Below are 24,424 nucleotides of genomic sequence, written 5' to 3'. Positions count from 1 at the left end.
CATTAAAAATCCAAATCACACAAACTGACGAAAGTTTAACTTGTCAAGTTCTTGTTGTAATTTTTTGAGGTTGTTGAATTTTAAAGTCAGCTTTTTCTAAAAATGTTTGTATTTCCATGCGAAGCTCTTGGGCAATTAGAGTGGACAAGTAGACTGGTTGACCCATAGTCTGGTATCTTTTCTTATGTTGAAGAAGTTAAGAATAACATTATGCAAATGCATTGTCTGCGACGTGTGATCTTGGTAAATGTTGGACAAAATTAATGATGCTTTTATTTCATTAGTACCTGTTTTGATGCTCCATTGTGAAAAATCCACTTCAGCTAATTCTGCTGAACACGGTTTTCATGACAATTGTCTTTGATACATTTCAAAATAGGACATCATGCATAAATTAAAAATGTGTAGCTGAATCAGTGTTAGCCTTGTTGAAATCTCAGCATTGGTCTGTTGTAGGATAGTCCAAACTCGTAGAAGGAACTGAAACAAACTTCTTTTCTTAGTTTTTAAGATAGTCTAAAATACATTAAAACAAGTTTATTTCTGTATTTTGCCATCTGCAAATTAGGACCTTGGCTAAAATTGGAACTATATTTCTCGCTTATTGGTGTGGTACACTTGACAAAAATGGAAACAAAATTCAGGCTGTCAGAAGTAAACATATCATGTGCTGATGTCATTTTCTCACAGTAATATATAGTTTAGTGCGATAAGTGAAAGCTTGATTGTCATTAGAGAATTTGCTTTAGCTTATCACAACACTTGTTGATTTCAGTGTGATTACAATTATTATGTATCAATTTCAGGTTTCATCACATGCTGGCATATCTTAAGAATTGTATCATCTGTACACAGCATGGCAAAATTATATGATGAACTGAAGAATTGGTCGAAAAGTGCCAAAAAGGATAAAAGAAATATTATAAAGCCTATATGGCCAGTAGAATATCAGTCATATAGAGGAACTTTCGTCATCTTTGTTAGTTGTAAATTTCAGGATTCCCAAGTGACCATTGAATGTATGTTACTACTGTAAATTTCAGGATGCCCAAGTTACAGTTGAATGTATGTTACTGTTGTAAATTTCAGGATGCCCAAGTTACAGTTGAATGTCAGATAAACCAGCAACACCACCGCACTGTAATGGGTGCTAGAGGTGCTAATGTCCAAGAGATCACAAGGCAGTATGAAGTTGGTATCAAGTTCCCAGACAGACCAGTCAATAATGGAGGTAATATACATTTCTTCTACTACAGACTTGAACTTTTCCAAAGCCCTACAGAAATTTAAACTGAAGAAAATGATGCAAATCTTTCAAAACTTCAAATTTACTTCATTCCCATGCATAAAGACGTAAATTCATGTTTTACAGCTAAACTTTTTCTTGAATCCTCGAATCCCCATTTTATTTGTAAAATCATCCCGGTTTTTGAAAATGGTGGTGGCTAAATTGTAAGTTTTGGCATAAACCATAATTTGGGGCTGATCTTGTCAACAAGCTTCTATATTTCAAAATGGATTTCGATCAGACTTGCGAAAATGCCTTGTTTCATGAAGATATTGGATGAATTTTGACATGAGCAAGATTTTCATGTATTTTTTTTGGTAAAACATCTATTTTCATTTGGATGATAGAAGGAATCTTGCTCATTGTAAAAGGTCATGCAGAAAACTCATCCCTATTTGAAGAAAATGTGCTTTATTTTCAAGTCCTTTATTAGTTAGTCCTTGTATCCCTTCTATATTGAAGTATCATTTATTTTCATGGGTCTCAGTTTTCATAGTTTTAAGGTTTTTTTATATAAAAAGAACAAGACAATTATCTTGGTACTTTCATTCATAGGTTTGACCATCAGAGATAGCATATATTCAGGTATTTAATTAGCTTTAATTAGCGTCTCCAAATACCCATTTAAAAAATACTATAGAACAGTACCATTCTGATGACAAACCGCAATCACTTAAATGATTGCAACAATACTATTGCCATTATGAGCATAAATGCAAACACCAATCAGTTATAACACTCGACATGAAAGGTAGCTAATGCAGCCAGCAGCATATAGGAAAAACATTAGAATCAGTTTTTTTCTTTGAGCCTGCCTCCTGTACAAACTAAGTTCTGACAGTCGACTTGACAATAAATAGAGCCTGGAGACAATCAGAGAGAAGGAAGACAACACTGATGAAGATCAATCTGCTGTATTAGTGGACCATAAAACTTCAGCATTCATGCCAACTCAAGTTGAACAGATAATTGTGGCTCACACAAAAGTGTATGAATGATTAGACATAATTTTCTGTGGCTTTGAGAATTCTGATCATAAAACAAGATCAGGTTCCGTGTAATTAGTGTATATATTTAATATTTCATTGATAATTGAGCTTTAGGCCATAGTTAACAGTATTTTACAGTTGTTCACACGCATTTACATTTTTGAACATCAGTTTCATTAGAATGAAGAATTATTTTGAAGTATAAATCTAATATTCTTATACTACTGTCATTTATTATTCTTTCTTTCCACAAATACTAGTGTTTCAAGGCCTTGAGCGTTTCCTCATTTCTCTATCCTTATGTGACCGCTCTGGTGGCCTTGTGGTTAGAGCATCTGCCTCAGAGGCGGGAGGTCATGTGTTCAAACCCCGGTCGAGTAGTACCTGAGACTTACAAAAATGGTACTAACAGCTGCTTTGCTAGGCGCTCAGCATTAAGAAGTTAGTATTAGGACTGGTTGGCCTGGTGTTAGGATAATGTGACTGGGTGGGACATCATGCTGCATGTCTGCAGCATGATGCCCCAGTGCTCGACATCACTATAAACTGCCACACTGCAGAAATCATAGTGATGTGACTGATTTTTTTTTTTAAAGCTACGTTAAAAATCCTGATCACACACACACGTGCACACTTTCTATTCTTGTGTCCCAAGATACTGATTGAAGGCAGTGAGTGGAAATTACAGCTACCACATGCCTTATAGATAAACGTGCTTTGAAACAATGTGAAATGTCCGATTTTGCTGCAACTTGGTAAGCAAGTGTTTATATTGTTGTCCAGGATTCTGTGATAATTGAGATCTACGTTTTAAGGAACTGATCTTACACCTAGATTGTTCAGCCGTTTTACCTAGCTGGATCTGGAGACTTTATTTCTCATCGTATTTCATTAAAACTTGGTAGATAGATTTATATCAAGATCTTGAATGAGTTGGTGAGCTTTTGATGTAGAATAGGCCAAATGTGCCAAACTGCATCATGCAGTTAAATGGAGGCAACATGTTTGCATTGGGATGCATTTCATGTCTGTGGAGAAGAGTTTCTGGTAGATGAGGAGAGAACAATTGGCATTCTGATACAACACACTTTCAGCCTGGACTTAAGCTGGACAGGTTGTCATAGAGGCTGATTGTGATTAAATGTCAAGTCATGCAAGCTTAAGGGACTCTCTTCAAGACATTTTCACTTCCACTCTTCATATTTTGAATATTGAAGATTGTTCTCACATGTAGAACAGACATATACTGTCCGTCGTTAGCCCTTGCAGTACACTAGCATAATATTCGGCTTATTTTCCAGATGATAACATTCCTAATGGTGAGGTAAATGGAGGAAGAGAAGAGGAGATTGAGCCTCCCAAAAGAAGTGACATCATTATAATCACTGGCAAGCCTGAGAACTGTGAGAAAGCTAAAGCAGCACTCTTGGTAAGCAGTAGCACTAATTGTAGAGGTTTCACATCTAGGTCGTTTTTTTTGTGTGGAATATTTTTAACAAGTCAGAGATGTTACATTTATGGAAATATGGCCTTGGTACTCTGTTGTAGCACCTTGTAACATAAGCTCTGAATGTTCTAAATATGGCCAGATTGGGATTTGAGTCCAATAAATAGAAACGTGCATTCCATATATTAATTTGGTAAAGTTACACTTTCCTCATGTCAGTGTCACAGTTGTCTGTTTCAAAACTGTTTGAAAAGTTACCTAATATCTGGGCCAACAAGGGATGTGTATATATAGTACATAACCTTTTTCTTTGTGTTCTGCTTCTTCGTTGAGGTGTCAAAAGCAGAAAAGTCCTATAAAGCTGATGTAAAACTTGATGTCATGACTCTAATTGGTTATAATTTAATAGGATAAATTGAAAAGAGTCAAATAAAAAAATATTAATTTTGGAAATCATACATTCACTGATTACATTGTTGAGAATTAGTAAATTAAGAGAATAAAAAGCATTTATTTTATATGGACCTCTTTGCATCATTATTTTTTGCATACCTTAACTAAATTCCATGTAGGAGTTTATCATCTGCACAAAATAATTGACCTTGTTGCCGCTTAAATTTATCATTTCCAGAAAATATTTAGTGAACTCTGATATTTTACTTCATCTTTTTTGTGTCATTATCTCATTTTAGCAATGTTTCATACTTGGATTAATACATCATTACCATTTACACTCATGTCTTGGCAACACATATCTTAATCTTGAAAAACAATTCACTCATTTTTTGTGGCAGTGGGGTCCTTCTGGGAATAAAGGTTTATTATTTTAGTTTGCAGGGTTTCTTTGCAAAGGTGAAAAAATGGGGTTTATTATTGTGGTAGGCAATGTTTCTTTGCACACAGAAAATATAGGGATATGTTATTTTGAACAATGTCAAACTTATGGACTTCAAAAACTAAAGGGGCCCAGAGTGGCCGAGTGGTCTAAAGCGCTCTCCGTTACGGATCACTGCCATCTCATCTCTGTCTGCGTGGGTTCGAGTCTCGGATTCAGCCAATGTGGGTATGTGAGAAAGCTTGCCAGTAGCTTCTCGAGGGTCGGTGGTTCTTTCTGGGGTTTTCCTGGGTTCATCCTCCACCATTAATACTGGCCGCCATGTATAGCCTATCATGTGCTGAAAAATGGCGTTTAACCCTACAACAACAACAACAACAAAAACTAAACTTCATTCAAATTGTCCTTGCCAGAAGTATATCGTGAATCATTGAGTCAGATTAATTTTATGGTTAACAAGTTCTTCATGATCGTAGTAAAGTTTACACATTTCCAACATGAGAATGTTCTGTACCTGTAAATTGTTGCTGGAAATTACTGACGGGCATAAGGATTCATAAATAACAGATGGGCATAATGATTCGTAAATAACAGATGCGAATAATGATTTGTAAATTATAGATGGGCATAATGATTCGTAAATAACAGATGGGAATAATGATTTGTAAATTACAGATTGGCATAACGGTTTGTAAATTAGCGATGGGTATAGTGGTTTGTAAATTACTGATGGGCATAGTGGTTTTTTAAATTAGTGATGGGCATAATGGTTTGTAAATTACTGATGGGCATAATGGTTTGTAAATTAGTGATGGGCATAATGGTTTGTAAATTAGTGATGGGCATGTTTTTAATTTAGCCTTTTTGTTTGATTCATCTTCTGGGTCTTTAACCTTGCTACATTTAAACAAATCAAACTTTCTTTCAGTCCTACATTGATAAAACTTAATATGTTGAGGCATCTTGATAACTGACATATTTGCGGTAACATTTCTATCTGCTAGCAGTGGCTTAATCATTGGCTTCCACTTGTATCCATTGGATAACCAGTTAAAATTCTGTCTAGACCAGACTCAGTCTGCCTTTACACATCACTACATCTAGTCTGTTTTTGTGGGTTTGAGTCTCAGGTTCGACTAATGTGGGTATGTGAGAAAGTTTGTCACTAGCTTCCCGTGGGTCAATGGTTCTTCCATAAATTTTCCTGGATTCTTCCTCCACCAAATGTACTGGCCACCATGTATAGTCTATCGTGTGCTGAAATATTACATGAAACCCATAGCAACAACAATACAACTCGTAACCTCAGGATAACTCATCATACTGGTCTGTATATTGTTGATGATAAATGTGCTTCTGTTGCCATTGGGATTTGTATTTACATGAAAACGTGTTTACAGTATAATTGTTTATTTTCTAATTTCCTGCTATAGGCTCTTGTGCCAATTACCGAGGAAGTTGCAGTTCCATTTGAATTCCACCGCTACATTATTGGTCAGAAGGGCCGTGATGTGCGCAGAATGATGGAAGAATTCAATGTGAACATTTCCATACCACCTCCTGAAGATTCAAGTGACATGATTAAAGTCACCGGAGCACCAAACAATGTTCAGCGGGCCAAAGTTGCTTTGGAGGAGAAAGTTGTTTCACTTGAGAAGGAAAAAGAGAACCGGGTATATAAAAAAAACTTAGAAAAATAGGGGAGGAAAGGGAAAAAAAGATTACATAATGGTTACAGAAACGTAATAGCAAAGTAGGCTGAAGAACTATTTTAGTAAATACAAGGAAAAAATTGTCATGGTTACTATTGAGCAGTAGTATTTAAAGTAATTACTACAATTTCTGTCGTGAAATTTCAAAGCACACAAGATAATTTTCAGGAATCCACATGTTCCATTGTAGAAGTTATGATTGTTTTCATGGTTTAATTTACCTGTATTGTTAACTGGTCTATATATGTAGTATTGTGGTATTGAAATTAGCTAGGGTTCAACCTTTTACAAATGGGATAGTAGGACAATTATATATGGTATTTTGTCCAAAATTCTAGAGAGGGTAGACTTTCAACTTTCTTATTAAGAATACTGTACTTTATGAAGTACATACAGTAGGGTTGTTGGGGTATGTACTGTACTGACACATGTTTCACACATCCTTTTGATCATATCAGGGTTCCAACATTTTAAGGTTTCTACAGGAATGAAGGAATGATCATGCTCAGCTTACAAAAAGCTTTCAGTACAGTGGATTGTGATATATTGTATTTTAAAAAAAGATTGTTTGAATTAGAAGTTGCATCCATTGAATCATTTGAATTGTGTCTTATTGACAGGGCTGTTCCATAGAAATGTACATTTTACTAAGGAAAGGCAGTTTTTTGGAAAATGTATGCCTGGTATTTTGATTACTTAAAGAGTTCATATGAAAGTGACACAGAATTATAAATTCCATGTACGAGTGACTACTCCACATTGAAAGTTTTGTTATCTCGAGTATGCCCTCTGTGTTAACTTTACAGAATCCAGACCTTTGACAATAGCATGTGTACCTCGGAGTAGTATTTTAGGACCTCCTGTTTTTGTGTTATGTAAATGATAATGGTAACTAGATTAAGATCCCACAGTATGCAGATGGCAGTGCTATCATGTTTTCATATCGGGATACTTTTACATTTCAAAAAATGTGGGAAAGAATTAGAATCCTGCAATTTTTGGTTCACTGACAGCAATCACTACATTTGAGTAGAATGTATCCTATTTGGCTTGAAGCAAAAGATCATATAAGCATGTGGGTTTCACTAAATGACTTGTGATATCTAGACGGTCTTGAATGAAAATGATGTCAATTGGCTGCCCAGTATGTTCGCAGTAGTGGCCATCTTTAAGAGAACTGGCTATTTCTGCTGAATGAAAGTAATATGAGGTATAGTTGGTGCTAAGTGAAATGGTGTTGCTTGCACATGCATTATGGCCACTGTAGCATCCATCTTGCAAATTTTGTTATTGCTACTCCAGAAGAATGGATGGTCATATTGTTTTGTTTTTTGCTACTAATGTTGTCGAGTTGGTCCTAAAGGTAAATGTTGATGCTCAGATATTCAGTATGGCTAGCACAGTGGCCATTTTGAAAATCATATTGCTACTTCTGATTTTATGGTCATATCAGCACAGGGCTTTCACTGAAAATACTTTTTTGATGTCCAGTTGGTTGTAAATGAAAATGGTGCAGATGTGATGTGATGTGACCACAAAGGCCATATTGAAAATCTGGTTACTACTTTCCCAGATAGCTGGTCCTATTGAGGCATGTCAGCCATCTTGAAAATGTTATGTTGGTCTTAAATTAAAATGGTACCAATCTGACATCCAAGATTTCCACCACAGCAGCTAATTTTGAAAATCTTTCTATTGCAGAGGAATATCTGAGATGGTTTCAAAACTCTGTCTTGAAATTTTGGTAATTTTTTTTTAACCAATAGAACATCAGTGCCTTTGAGGGACTCTTGTTACTGTTCTTTTCTTCTTGATTGCCAGAATTGGTACAACTCTTGATAACAATATTCAAAAAGCACGGAATAAAATTACAAGATATAATACTTGCCATTTCTGAGAAAATAGATCATTTTCCTATTGATTTCATGCATTTTCAAATTTTTGATATGCAATTGCAATGACTCCACACCCCAAACTAAATGTCAAAATATGAAAAATGGGGTGTTAATATTCAGAGGAAACCAGACTAGAAAAGGGACTGCTATTCGTTTTAAGCCAGATTTGTAGTCCAAATTGTTGAATCTCAGCAGAGCTGAACTGAGAAATTGTTGTCCCTTGTATTTATATATTTTTAAATAAACGATACTCGCCCTTGTATCAGTAGAGGCTTGGGGTCTGGTTTAATGAATTACATGAAGACAAGTTGATTTTACACAAAATTCAGTCCTTGTTTATACATCAGTATATAATTTTGAAGGTCTTTTTTCAGATTTAAATCAGCCTGTTTGAAAATGTTTTTTAAATGATGGATTTTTAACCAGATCATCTTAAGGAGATTAGGTTGTTTGAAAAATCTTGTTTGGGATTTTATTGGCACAGATAAATTTAGGGTTAAACTATTTTTGTTACAAGACAAGATTTTAATTATTTGCATTTATTTATTATATATACTGTAATAGGAAATGTTGACTTTTTATAAGATGCATAGATATATATATATTTATAATTTTTTAGAATTAAAGGTTTGAAAGGGAACAAAACTAATTTATGTTCATTATGTTGTTCTCACTTGGCAACATAATGCAGGTCAGCACAGTAATGTTAGAATTTTTATTCTGTACATTGGAATGACTTTATATGCCAATTTATAGGAATATAATCAAACTTGTTTTGTGTGATACATTGTGTTTTTTTTTTTTACATGATCATCTTTTCTGAGTTAGTTGTTTTGGAGAGTCTTGAAAGAGAAACATCTTTAGATTTAGAAAATGCATGTTTTATCATCTAAAATGTACTTTAAATCCATTCAGTAATGATCATATGTGAACCATGAAAAACTTAATTTCATCCTGGAAATGACGTGGAAATTTATCTTTAGAAAAGCGTGGGAACCATGCATATAAGTAACCATGAGCCTAGTTAAGCATAATACAGTGTGAATTTGAAAGTGGGGGTAACAATTAAAATTAATTCATACTCATTATTTTAATGAAAAATGTCCATCCTGCATCAGTATTAATCAACTGTATTTTTTTATCACTAGGTGTAATACATTTAATTTTGTTACACTGTGTGTTGGTGGCATAGCTTTGACTTCTTATATACCGCCATAAATGATTGGCACCTATTAACCATTTTAGCACGAACATTTCAAATATAGGTAATTTTTTATCAGCTGTTAAGTTGTACCTTTTTAAACAAGGCAGATCAAAATATAGTTTAATGCTATTTTACTGGAATAAATTGGTTTTTAGTGATATTTTTAATTTTGAAATCAGTTTTTAAGTTTTAATAATTGATGCCGATTTTGTTGTGTAGTCAAATATAGTTTTAACTTGCAAAATGTATGCTGCTTCAAAATCTAGATTCCTCAGGACAAATTTTTTAAAACTTTTAAGGGTGAACCCTGGTGAATTGCGTATTTTTGTCTGTATTACAGTTACTTTTATGTACTGGCTGCATGAGTGTTTTGTGATTTAATTAAAACTGTTATATGTATTATTTCTGGTATCTGCTGATCCTTCCTAAGTCTGTGTATTATTATTATCTTGGGTACAACTCCTGAAGATTTCTTTTCGTGGAATGCGAGTAATTTCTACAAACCTGGCCTTAAAATGTAATATTTCAAGACAGCAGAATCTCATCCCCGGGCATGTCCTTGCAACTTTCAACTGGATTTGACCAGGAAACTGTTTAATGTAAGACCGTAGCCAGGTGCAGGATCCCATGGGGATCCCCCTCCTATAAACGCATAATTTTCATTCATATTAAGTTACATTGAAATTTATTCTTTCAGTAGAGCAAACATGCTCCGTCAGAGTAACGTGCAGAGGGTAAATGCTCAAGCATTTCTTCCTCCTCCTCCTTAAATATTCTAATGTTAATGTGATTGTGTATTATATTTACATTATATTTACCCTTTCTCATTACTATCATTTCCCCTATTTTTCCCAACTTATGTGAACATCCTGTTAGTTTTTGTTCAAGTTTAAACTATTAAATATCTGGATATGGTTTGGCTTCTTGCAGGAATGAAGGGAGTTAACCAGTAAGAGTTACTTCCTTCCTATATATATATATATATAGAGAGAGTGAGAGAGAGAGAGATAGGACTGGATTAGAGATAGTTTCCAAATGTTGATGTGATGAGACAAGTATTTTCTGTGAATTACGATTTACTGAACAAAATTCCTTTCAACAATTTCAATTTGATTTCAGGCTTTGAAAAGCTTCAAGTTGACATTTGAGGTGGATCCAAAATACCATCCTAAGATAATTGGTCGAAAGGGAGCAGTAATCAACAAGATTCGTAATGATTATGATGTTAACGTTCAGTTCCCTGATAAGAACGAAGAGAATCAGAGCCTGATTACAGTTACCGGGTTTGAGAGAAATGCTACAGACGCCAAGGAGGAAATCCTGAAAATGATTCGGGAATATGTAAGTATTTGCTGCTTTGTCTGAGGTCATTTATTTTAATTACCTGACACAAGTCAGTGCTTAAAAAGCATACAATATAGTATAACATTTCCGTCCATTTCACACTTTTCATTTGTGCTGTACAACTTGAAAGCCATTTGTGATTAAGTAATACTAGTACTTCATCATGAGAAGGTGTCCTGCACCACATTGGTGTTACTTTCTTGATCACTGTTCAGTATTTGAAGTTTCCAGAACCCATATCATTCCACTCAGTAAAAGGATATGGTGTAGCTCAGTTGCTAGAGCAATATACATATATCCAAGGGTCTTTGGTTCAGTACTTGGAAAAAGCACTTGGCAAGGCCACAGGACAATATTTAAATTTTCCATCACACTTCATATTTAGCACCAACTTTTGAATCGATTGAGATGCAGGTGTGCAAGTTTCTATGCTTGTACACCTTGAGAAGGCTCTATATTGAAGTTTTCAGTCCATCTTGGTATGCTTGTATATACCATCCTGAACACAAGGAAGTTTTTCATCCTCAAGGTTCAAGGTCATAGTTTAGTATTTTAAGTTTTCTGTTGCATTGTCTTTTTCACTCTAACTTCAGAGTTGTTTGAGATTAGGCAACTTGATATACATTCGTCTTCATTGGTAGGTTTGATTTTCTTCAAGATTGGGTTTTATTTAACATTTCTCCATTGCACGTTCCTTTTACTCTGCAATTTTAGAAAACATTCGAGCTGAAGGGATGAAACTTGGTATAACTATATATATTCAAAAAGGTGAGACACGTGCCACATTATGGGTTTCTGTCTTTAAGGTCAAGATAAGGTGACAGGTCAATATTGTAAAGTTTCTTGCATTTTCTGCTAGTCATAAAAGCTGTTTGAGGTACACAAATGACCCATGGTGTAATTGATGGCAGTTCATGAATCGGTTTTATCTTCATGGTCTAAGATGCTGGTAAATTCTTTACCTTTTTTTTCTGCACTCCTGCAATGAAACTTGGTTCCTATCTGTCATGTTCACATACTGTACTAATCCAGAATTGTGAAACTTGTTCAGTGGACGCATCCTGACAAGTTCTGTGTCCTCATTGGAAAACGTTTGTCTATGACCTATATTTCATGCTTTAATGACATTTTACATTTTTTGTTTCAAGTTAATTTACTGGGTGCTGTTTATATTACAGTTACGAAACTTGCTAAATAGATGCACCTTTACAACCAGTGCTTTACTAATACATAATAAGTATTATGACCAGATGCATACATGATTTTTCTCCATTTTAAAGCGGAATTCCACTATTCTCCAGACTTGAATCAGAATTTTCTTGATATAGTCTGTTTTTTATACCATCTGTAATCCGGTTTTTTAAAAGTCTGTCTGGTCTTCCGCAACAACCTTTGTAAATTATTTGTTCATATAATAGTTAGCACATGATGCTCATAAAGAGTATTCTGACTGGTCAAAGGTTTAAATTCATCCAATGAATTTTTGTGTAATGGAAACCGATGGCAATGGAAAGAAGCATGCTTACAAAACATCGTGTCCTGAGTTTTTGAGAGAGATCATGACCAAAAAAGTTTAGATAAAAGTTTAGAAAACGTATGGGAATGGTTGGAGCGAAAAGTTGGCGGAAATTTAGTTGGTCAGTTTTTAAGAAAACTGAACGCTAGAGGACTGGCATTTTGCGACCTCTGCAAGAAAGATCTTAATGGTAATTGCGGTTGGAAGAGATTGGAACATCACCTACAAAAGAAGCTGCATCAGAAAAATCAAAGCTCAGAAGGCATCTGGAAAAAGTGTAATTAATTACTATAAGAAAAATTTCTTGCATGAGAGAACAGATGTAGCCCTGTCAGAATATGCGCACTGCATGTCGCCAATACTTAAAATGAAAAAGACTGTTATTGAGAAGGAAAAGAAATGATTGCATTGAGCCAAAAGTCAGTGCTGACAAAAAAGACGGCTCAAGAAATCTTTGCCAAAGCCTCAAAAAGAGCTCGACTGGCACATCAGCAGGTTGTGTCTATTGGAGAAAAAGATTTGTGAATGTATGGGATTATTTGTATATAGTTGATGTACTAGGGTGTTTATTTTACAGATTTGATATGAAAAGAGAGACATATAATATATTTGCAAAAAAGTTTATAAATTATTGGGACTTAATTACATGCACATGAAATAACTTCAGCATCAGTAGTATTGGAGAACAAATTCAAGTGACAATAAATATTGTTAAAGTCAAGTTGAACATTTTTGGTAAGTTTATTAGTTTTTCAGATTATTATTTTGGTTTATTTTATGATCATAAGTTGCACCAGGAGCAGTTTTTTATGAGTGTAAAATGTGTTTTTGGTTGTGGGCCTTTGGCCCCCAGGATCAGGGGCACTGTCCCTCGAGACCCTGTTGGGGGAGGATGCCCAAACCCCACTTAAAAAATTTTGAGCTTTTTTTTTAATGGAAGACCAAAATGATGTCTGCAGATGGATTCTTTCATGCTAGATATGTCGTGGTTGACTCGAGGCCCTTACTAGCCAGTGTAGATTGAAGGAATAAATGTTTGTTAATTGGTAAACTTTCCATATTAGTGACAATACATTGTGTACTTGAAAGGGCTTAGACTCCACAAGGTTGATTGTGTATTGTACACTGAATGAGTATGGGAGTTGGAGGAGTGAACTATATGCTGCACAATTTTTGTTTACAAAGAACCATTGGTAGAGGGCGATCAAGATCTATGCTTGTACCTACAGGCACTTTCCACAAAGCCTGTGACCTTCAACAACAAAAAAATGTGGCTTACAGGGGTGGACAATGATGATAGGTTGTGAAAAAAATATAGGAACAATGATTTAAAATATACCCTGGTTAATGTGACTGTTATGTCTTTGAATTATATTTTTGCTTTTAATTTGTATTGATTTGAAGCAGCTTGTACATTGTTTCATCTGTTTCTAGGAGGAGCAAGTACATTTGGATGTGAAGATTGACCATCGTGTTCATTCCCGTATCATTGGTGCAAAGGGCCGTGGGATCAGGAAGTTGATGGATGACTTTAAGGTGGAAATTCGCATTCCACGTAGTGAAAATGATGACCCAGACATAATTGTTATCAGTGGCAGCGAAGATGATGTCTATGACTGTAGAGACCATCTCCTTAATCTTGAAGAAGAATTTGTAAGTATTTCTGTTAGAAAAGTTCCCTTACCGTTGACTATAAATATAAAAACACTGAAAGTTAGTATTTAAGGCTTATACTTGTGAGAATTATTTTAGCATGAGCCACACTCTATTTATATTTTATAACACATGAACTTTTCACAGTAATTCAACTCCATAAGATTGACACCTTAAATACTATTAGACGTTTTGCTGGAATGCAGCAAGGGACCTATTTAGGGCAGCTCTTCTGAACTCTGCATCCTTATTGGCTGGCTTAATAACTACAGTTGCTTCACAAGATATTGGGAATCAGCAATAACATTCATTGGGTCCCCTGCCTAAATATTTTAAGCTGGGGTTTTACTAGAACCTCCATAAGTCCCTTTAAAACTCCTTGTCACCTATTGGCAGTCTCGACATGGGGACTTTTTCCAGAATACTTGATAATACAGATTATAAAAATGACATCACAACAACAGTGACTACTTCTACTACTACTGTTGTTGAAATTCTTTTTTTTCTTCTTCAGCTTCAAGATGTCAATGATGAGGCATACCTGAGAGACCTGCAGAAACCACGTTTAATGCGAGAAGAACGACAGCAAAACAACCCAACTGGATTTGTTGTCAGGAATGCACCTTGGGACAAAACCCCTGACACTAGCAGCCAGGAAGAGTTTCCCAGCATGGGTTCTGTGGTACCTCCAAAAGCAAACCAAGCCTGGGGTCCTGCCAGAAAGTATTAACTGCCCTGTCATTACAGCTGCTGTGATACACTGTCACTCTTAATATTTTAGTGTCGTTAAATTTTCGTGAATTGAGTCATTTGGCATATACTTGACATAAAATGTTCTTGATTTACTTTTTTAGCTGAATAGTTTTAGGACTGTGTTGCTACTGATATGATTACACTGTTTATGAATCAAGTTGGCTAATTCACGAAAATGTTAATGCTTGTGAATGTTGCGATTCTGTGTAGCCCATCATTTATAGTAGAGAGAATTTGTTTCACGGAAGTCTTTTGTTTAAATATGGAGAAGGTTTTAAAAACAAAATTTCCCCCTCTTTATTTTGTTGAATATTGTATTTTTTAGAAGTTATGTTAAGGTGAAGAAAGTGGTTTAAAATTTTTTATTTTACATGATTTAAGGAGCATTTGTTCCATGTAGGTCTGTCTTACTGCTGAAAATACTGTTATACGACTCCGTATAGTGTCTGGTTTACTTCAGTTTAATTCACCCCCAATCTGCGAGTGGATAGATCCAGTATGAAAGCCTTATCTGTTAGGATTAGGGGTCATAATGCTCACTTGAAGTGACAAGTAAAATGAACATTATTCACCTTGATCTGCAAGCAGATTATGATAGCAGCTTTGGGTCTATACTATGCAGTGTAGTTGAAGTACTACACACAAAGGAAATACTGTGACAGTGATCTTCTTAAGCACCATATATACTTGCTTGCAAGTCGAGCAGTTTGTTCAGAGTAATCAGTAAAACAAACAAAATATACCCAGATCTGCCAGCTCATGATGTGTTGGAGGATCAGGGTCTGTTGTTTGCAGTTGTATTGTATGTAAAAGTGAGTATATATGGTAGATATTTTACATTGGTAATATACACTTTGGGCATTTTAAAAGGTTGTGAGTCCTTTGGGAGTTGTTATGGAAAAGAAATGAGCATCCAGATGGAAACAATGCTTTCTGAGTACCTACTGCTTCATTGGTTTGGAAACAATACTACCTGACCATCCACTGCTCCATTGGTTTGGGAATTTAATTTTCTTCCAGCTTTTTTTTTCTTTCAATGTCATTTACATATTTCTATTGTGAGATATGAAAACACTGGTATTGTGTAAATTTGCTGCATTCATTAAGAACTGAAAAAATGATCTAATGTTGAATTTATTCTTGTTTACATTAATTTGGTATTTTGTCACCCCCTCCCCCAATTTGGTATTTTGTCACCCCCTCCCCCTCGCATTCCACATTTTAAATATGTCTCGATATTGATTTTATTAGATTCGTATCTGATCTGAGAATGTTACAGTTGAAGCATTGGTGCTTTTGTTGTAGATGATTTTTCTGGACTTGTATTTTCTTGTTTGCTAGTTTATATTGGATGGACTACCCATTATGCTTTGAAACCTGTTTGTCAACTTTTTTCTTGTCTGCCTGCAACTGAGAATCTGCAGTGTTGAAGACTGAGTTTTGAAACCAAGCACCTTAACATATAATTTATTTTGTATTTTTTTAAACTTGGCCAGGCATTAAATCAGAAAGTAAGTGGCAAAAATGTGTGGATTAGCCTGTAATAAATAATGTAAAATGTAGTTTTCAGAATTGTAGAATTTCGTTCATTGAATTCTGAATGTGACAAAATTTTCATGATTTATTCATTGCCAGTTATATATACCCTTTTGTGTTTTATTTTGTAACGGGAATTTTTGCAAAGTCCCATTAAACTTGTGACAAAAATACATATGCTCTTGTAAATCTTGCAATTGAGACAATATTGTTTCAGATGATGAGCATCTGGGTAGTGAACTTTTGTCTTTGATTTATTCAATAATTGAAGTCTTTTGTCATTTCCCACTTGTTAAATGCAGCCTTGCAGCTCAGAAAATTGCCTGTGTTTGCACTTTATTTTCTTCTTTAAATTCCAGGCCAATTTTCCACTAGTAATAAATGTCCTATACATTGTGCTGTTGTGGTAATACTTGAAAAAAATGTTTACTGAATGTGCCAATTTTAATTTCACCTATTTGTACATATACAGTACCACTTTCACTTTCACTTTCTAACATAATAACCAGTTCAGTATATCATCTGTTTATTTTTTTTCATGAATAAGCAGGGCTTAAATTTTGTGGGTTTTAAGTTAAAGGGAAAGTGTAGCCGGTAGATCAACAGTTTTACCCATTAGTTGAGTATAGTTACTTACCAGATATTCTAATACCACCCAGTAATTTTCTTTTCATTTCTTAACACTGTTAGAGAGCTGTTTAAAATGAATTAGTTCTAATTGTTTAGAAATGGGCTAATATAGTGTACATAATATCATCTCTGGACTCAAAACATTATTCTTTGGAGGTTACTGTAACCTATTTTTGTTGATGTGCTGTTTATTTTTGTAGAATCGGATGAATCTATCTGCAAAATTACGTAGACATGAAAGAATTTCTTTACAAAATATTAGAATATCTGCAACATTTAATAGCTGCGAAATAGTTTAACATTAGGAAAAAGCAGGATTTTGTAGCCGTACAAAAGGTAAGTTTACAGTAATAAGGTTTCTTCAGTAATCATTGATTTTTGAAGATAGTGAAATAAACTATGGCAGCATGTCTTTGAAAACAGGACTTAATACACAGTTTGAAAATTAGTGAATTAAACTGTTGAGTGCAGCATGCCTTTGATAACAGGACATAACACATGTTGAATGAACAAGTTCAAATTCAACAACATAGCATTCCAATCATAGCTCGTATCATTTTGCACAGAAATGAAACAATATATGAAATAATTTGTCTTCAGTTATCAGAGTCATAAAAAATTTACTTGTGCCTCATAATAGGTTAATTCTAGAGGAAACTTGCACTATTGTGTTCTGAAATGGTCTAAGAGAAAGGAATAAATGAGAATAAGTCCAGTTACATTGAAGGGTCATGGATTGAAGGTTTTATTGTTTTTTTTTTTACCTTTACGCTCAAAGTATTGTTTACCAGGTTGTTACTGCAAGAAGGTCACTTCAGGGTGCCCTTCAATACTTTTCCTCAGGTTCACCAGCTATTTTGGGAGTGTAACATTTTGCATTGTAGCTCCAAGGAATTTTTTCTTGTATTTTCAAATATTTGCAGATATTATCACTCATCAGTCTTTTTTTTCTTTGCTTGTTTTTGTTTCAGTCCTAGTCATAATTGCCATAAAAATTTTATTTCATCAATTGTCTCATCTTTAATGCATAGGCTAGATATCATTTGTTTAGATGGTGGTGTTGCTGTTGTCACAGGCATCAACTTAAGTTTTAGTATTTGGCTCAGTTTCTGATAATTTTGCATGTATAGTCATGAAACATGAGTGATTCATGTTGAAGGTACTGCTCATCACAAGCAGCTATATTTCATGCACTTGTTCATTTGCTTCAGCAGAGCAGGCAAGACATCTATCGATTTTTTCTTCTACTTCAATAAATATGCAATAACAGCTATGCGTGACCTACCCATGATTGTATGTAAGTATATTTTTGTGTGCATGTGTGTGCATTTAAGATTCCTTTTTGGATCAGTCTGTGTTACATTATTTATGTATATATTATGAAGAAAATGATGCATCATTTTAGCAATATAAAACATGGTCCTGCATCTGCTATTGAAAAATGTACCAAGCATGGAGTTAGTTTATCGTGAAATTTTATTTTGACCAATCATAAATCAGGTTACTTTTTAAACTTCGTGTCTGGTGGTAGATAGTGGAAACTCTTTTCCAGCCTTCATGAGCTTTAATTTCACAAGCCATCATCCTTACATGCCATGTTTGATTATCTTCAGGATAGCAAATCAAAGTCTTGGCTGTTCACTTGAAGTCTTGAATGGAAGGAATGAACGGTGGAGACGCATGACTTACCACTGAATCATGCATTTTCAGATAAGCATGGTTTGTAGTTGTTTGCATATTGTACACCAGCAGATGAAGTAATGCAGAAAATTTTGAAAAAGAATATGCAGCAGATATATAATAGAATATGAAAATTTACAATTCTTCATGCAAACTAAGACAGGTCTTTATTGATTTGGGCATGGGGTAAAATATTGTTAACATTTTTTTTTTTTATACAGATTTCAAAGGCGAGGATCATAGTTGTTTGCAAGGTTGTCACATCATCTTGATTCTATTGCATATTATTTTGTTGTTGTTTTTTTGTAAATAACCAGTTGATACAATCAGTAAATAAAAATAATTATGTGAATTAGGGAGGCAGGGGGTTATGTGCACAATATATACTTGTTATAATTATGTTCTTACAGAATATTTTGAAGAAATATATATATAATGTAAAATGTAATAGGTTTAAAAATTTCAATAATGATGATTTCAATTTTATAAATTCCAAGAATGCATGCTTTGTAAATACAAATTTTCTTTTTAAAATCTTGTATTCAAATTTGTATTTCTTTTGATTATGGCTTGAAATGTCAAAATAAATTAATGTCATTTTGCCCCATGTCCAGCCATTGCTTGGGGATAGAAGAATATTGTAAAAAAAAAATAAAAAATCTGAAATATATATATACTATAAGATCTATTTTCTTCATGGAGTTGCCACTGACATAATTGATCTTGTTGCACATTACTGATGTAATGTCACATTACTGATGTAATGTGACAGTTACAATAATGAAATAAAAAAAATTAAAAAAAGTACTTTGATATTCGTTTTTTTCATTCCTTTCCTTTATACAGACCATGACAATTCAAAAAATTTAAATCCTTGAGTATACTTGCAAAATGCAAAATTCCATCACAGTGCAGGTTGTTGGGAGTAACCAGTAGGACACTGCATAGACCCTGAGTTGCCAGCATAGTATGTAACAACAGATCTGGTTTATGTTGCTTTTACTTGGACTCTGCTCTGAAGCAAAATGTATATGATAATTTATTATATCACATGTAGTCATGGGGAAAAAGATATGATAGTAAAGTGTTGACATCGTCAGTAGTAGCCAGTTATATATACATTTTTCACTGAACATGAGCTAAAGGTGCAAACCTTTTCCTTATCCATTTTTCAAATATGTTACCGTGGGGAAAACTACTGCTACCTCTCAAGTCCAGCCATCTCAGATAACTTATTAGCTAAAAACTTGAAAGTTGATCTGCAAACATAGGTGGCAGTTAGATTGTGATCTCCCCTTGATACCGAAAGTTGTGCCAAATCTTGTGAAATCGTCAGTTACAACTTCCACTTGTGCCAAGTAACATGTTCTGCAAAAGTCTTGCTAAATCCATTCAAGTGGTTTCAAAGTTTTCTACTTTAAAATGAGATGGAAGAGTTTCATTTTCAAAGGGAAATGTACTCTGTCCATAAATTTTCAATGTTTCTGTTCTATCATCAAAGTTTTTTCAATTTCAGTGTTATCACTTTGCTGTTTTCACATATTTAGGCACCCTTGGTGCATACTTGCACAGGTCGCATTTGCATCCCCTCACATTGCTGTAACCGTATTAAAAGTTCAGGTCTGGTGCATAATATAGAAAACTACTGTATAATTTCCACTTCATACTTTTATATGCGACTCCACTGATTTTACCTACATATAACAGAAGTCTTTCGTACAGGTAGCAGACAGTCACTATAAGTGATGCTTCATTGACTTTACCTGAATAGGCAGTCAACAATTGGTATCTTGTTACAAAAATTGGTTAAATAGCAGGCACTTAGTATTAATAGCACTCTTTCTCTACCAGTACATGCCATATGCACTCCATTTACAGGTGTCGTAGTGTGTAACTCTGCCAGGGCCAGCCTTAGGCTAATTGGACAAATTTGGCCAATTTGGGCCTTGCACTCACAGGCCCTGCGCATTGGCAATTTTTAAAATGTATCTATCGGAAGAAAGTAATTTTAAAGCTATGGAAGAAAATGTTGAGTTCAATATCATATAAAACTTGTTTGAAAGTTTATTTCCAAATGCTGTGCTCACACAGGGCTCCACCAAAATGATCCAAATTGGCCCTGGTTGTTAAGATCATTACTGAACTCTCCACAAACACCCCCATATTCATCTAAATGGATGTGTACAGCACTAATCTGTATATATTGTCTGCTCTGTTTTGGCTTACATATTAAGGCCATGAAGGAGACCAGCCTCCGGTTATCTGCCCACCTAGGTGATCTTCCCTAGATATTGGGATTGGCACCATATCACATGAAATTATCGGTTACCACTCTACATGTTTTCTCTGGTTGTTATTCATTAATACATGTCAGACTTGTATTATGGATAGAAGTCGATGGGTACTAAGGGGAAGGTAAAGAAGCATACCTTGAGGGATGAAGACATCAGCTAGCACACAAAGGTTTGAAACTCTTATCATACTGTCTCATATACCAGAATTACAGACTGGCTAGATGGATAAATATTCCGTTCCCTGTCCCAACTTCAAGACCTGGATGTCGTACCAGCCAAGATGGTGATGTTCCTTGATAGCTGGACTCCGTTTTATAACTGATTGCAAGGTCTATGGTCACAATTTGACATAAGTGTAAGCCACCAGAGCAACAAACTAGTCCAGTTCCATGGTTCATTAGATATACAACAATCTAACCCACATAGTGCTGCTTCGCATTATCTGCAGATGATGCATGACTTAAAACAGGCACTCGTGGATCAGTCTAGCATGCATAGTACTGTTAGACACTTTCTTTGGACATCTAGTGTATGTAGGCATTTCCATGGATCAAATGTAACCCGCATAGTACAATCTACACACTTCAGGCATACATGACCAACTTTCCTCACTTTCAAGAGATTTCTTTTCACTCATCTGCAAGTGTTTTCCACACAAATGTTACCTCTACATAGTGACACTTGGGCAGTAGTGGAATCCATTTCATAACATGCTATAAGCATAGTGAGATGCTATATTTGACATTCTTCAATAACTACTCGGGTAGCACAAGAAATGTCAGCTTCACTACAATGATAAAAACTGACACCTAAGAGTAGTGGGTATAAAGGAGATTTCTTTGCCAAACCATACTTTTGAACTTGGAGGACGGCATGATTTTTACATGCACACAAAATCTCAATGAGGAAATAACAGTATATAATAACACAAAAGAATTTGAGTATGTTGATTATCTCATGAAAATTCAAATGAGCCACTTGTAACCAATAGTTTGAGTTTATTTAAAAGTGCAAGATATCCACTAGCGAATCAAACCATACAAGATATTTAGATGCATTTACCAGTAGCAAGTACTATTCTTAACGTCGTGTCTTTTTAGTGAGGATTACTCTAGATCTTTTGCAACAAATATGATGTGGCTTATAGATACTGGACTTGGCACACCTGCTGCAGTTGATTTGTTTAGATTAGTTAATACTCCTTCAGTTGGTGTTGGCGCTAGCAACTCTGAGACTCTTACTAATATGAATGAATCTTTAGCCCCACTTCATACTCAGTACGGGACAGATAATGCAATAGATAACGTTAGAAACGTGACGATAGCTCCTTGTAATGAGATTGAAACTATTAATTCACCAAGTGCTTATGCTAATGCGGCTGCACTGTTAACAAAAGCTCAATCTATGGTTCATTTCACTTCAACTACAACACATAATGATGGCTATATTAAACGACGAAAATGTACAGATAGCTCAAGTCAAATAACAATGATGCTGCCGCTTTAGCACAATATTTGAATTTTGCAGAGATTATAACCAAGTTTTTCGCGGTATCAAACATACGCTAATCAAAAGGACTGTCAGATGCATGTTGCAGGTGTTGATGTCCAATTTGTAATTTCACGACTAGAGCTGTGATATGATACCGATAAAACATCGAACTTAAGGCGATGTTGACCACGTTCACCCAAAAATATACTTTGAACAAAACAAGATTTATCAAACAGCATTACCAAATTCGACTGATAACACACAACAGCGAACAGTTACCAAGACACGTATTTATTGTGTTTCAGCGACAGACCCGACGTGGTGATCAAGAGCACAACAACTGTGGTTTTGATAGTCCAGATGTCAGACGAATATCTGTCAGAATAAACTCAAAACAATATCCAGAACGAGCAATCAAATGCAGCATTAGCTCATAGAAACGTATCTTATGCATATATGCATCTGATGGAAGCTATGCAACAGTATCAGTAAGCTGATAGCGGATCTCAAATTTCAATCGAGAAGTTAAGGAAACTTTATTCAATTTCACGTTTGACGTCAGTAAGCATAGCAAACGAGCTATTGGATCAACTGCAGATATTGAGGTTATATGGGCACTAGGAGGGATTCCATGATCTTTTTCGCATTATGCATATCCACTAATTATATCTGATAGATTCTTAACGATCGATTCTGCAAAAGATAGAATGACTATCAAGGTGTGAGGTGCTCTGCACTTTAGAGCAAGCGGTAAATTTTATCAAACAAAAGGCAGAATGTATTTATTTTCTAACAAGAATGACTACCCAGGTGTGAGGTGTTCTGCACTTGAAGTGATTTGCACTTTACAGCAATCGGTACAATTTTATTAAACAAAAGTAAAAAGATACAGTGAAATATATTACACAAGAAATAAACTTATCGTCGTGACAAGTTTAAAAAAACTAACAAAAGCTATCGTTACACAACAGTCTATTTCGTTGAATATAGATTTCGGAACGCAGAGGAGTCCACAGCCAGCAACATTTTTGTTAACACAAAAACACTTCAATTAAATGCGACTTCTAAAAGCTTTTACCTTACGTTTATCAGCAGCACAAGTGACTGCAGCGGCCAGATCGGAATTGATTCGGGAAGGATTTCTGGGACCTGTACTAGCAACTATTGCAAAAATGCACAACCGAAATTATTGCCAATACTAGGAACATTAGGTGTAGCTGCAGCATCAGTTGTCATATCCGTTTCAACTAAAAAGGCTGTGTACGGTGATGGAATCAAACAGTTAGTAATCTAGTGATTTTATCTAACAAAAGTAATAATAAATGCACGAAACACAAAGTGCTCGGAAAGGTAAAATAACTTTAAAAGAAAAAGAAAAAAAACGCAACACGGTCAACGACAAAAGAAGGCAGATTCATAGGCCTTTTTGCTAGCAGGAATAACGGTAAGTCTAATTCCAAATCTACCAGGGATAGAGCGGGTAATGCAAACGAGAACACGAAAAAACGAGAGGAAAAAGACTAATGATAGCTGGTACCCGCCTTTAAACAACTTTGAGATTCTAGATAAACTGAAAGATAGCAACGGATTTCGAGGAGTATTTTATAAAGATGAGTTAGCATCTCAACCCAGAGAGCTTCGTTCTCTGCTGACAACAGTAGCTTCGTGCCGAAGTTGTGTAATAAATATTCATAATTTCAACGACGGATCTGTTACAATTTGGGTAGCGCTTTACAACAACTACTTTGACTCGTTTGGTCTATCTCCGAGTGATGTTATCAAACAGTACGTTTTTATATCTGCAAATGGAACAACACAAAATACTCCTAATCAACTTCAGCCAGTTGGAACTTCAGATTGTGGTTATTACTGTGTTATTTTTAACAAACATCCGGGACGCGAGCGGAGAGTGAGAGTGCAGAGCACCACAAGCACTGCACGGGTAATTTTCTAAAATGTATATTACAATTTACTCAACGACCTAGTGCAGATAACGATCATATAGCTATTACAAATTTCATCTAACATAGCAGTATAAAAATTACTACGTATTGCCTCAAGTGCAGCAGTGAAACAGAAAATACAGACGAGGGCTCTGGGAGCCCACTACGGAAACAAATAAAAATAAAAGACTAATATTAAAAAGTGTTTGTGATA

At 35.0% G+C, this 24,424-nt stretch overlaps 1 protein-coding gene across 1 annotated transcript in view; it reads left to right on the top strand.

Annotated features, from left to right (window-relative positions):
* LOC149781824 (vigilin-like) overlaps positions 1-19,289 on the top strand; it is a 53,826-nt gene extending 34,537 nt beyond the window's left edge. Inside the window, exons 20-25 of the mRNA XM_089936000.1 lie at positions 1,090-1,231; positions 3,579-3,706; positions 5,993-6,232; positions 10,490-10,711; positions 13,665-13,883; positions 14,398-19,289. Of these exons, the coding sequence (XP_089792126.1) occupies positions 1,090-1,231; positions 3,579-3,706; positions 5,993-6,232; positions 10,490-10,711; positions 13,665-13,883; positions 14,398-14,613 (1,167 nt within the window). The 3' untranslated portion in view covers positions 14,614-19,289. The remainder of the gene's footprint in view (positions 1-1,089; positions 1,232-3,578; positions 3,707-5,992; positions 6,233-10,489; positions 10,712-13,664; positions 13,884-14,397) is intronic.
* Positions 19,290-24,424: the final 5,135 nt, after the last annotated feature.

The sequence above is a fragment of the Sinohyriopsis cumingii genome, chromosome 15, assembly GCF_028554795.1.
Source record: "Sinohyriopsis cumingii isolate HCF-2022 chromosome 15, ASM2855479v2, whole genome shotgun sequence".
NCBI classification, from domain to species: domain Eukaryota; kingdom Metazoa; phylum Mollusca; class Bivalvia; order Unionida; family Unionidae; genus Sinohyriopsis; species Sinohyriopsis cumingii.
The sequence above is the reverse complement of the archived record's forward strand: the minus strand, read 5'-3'. Positions and strand labels throughout refer to the sequence as shown.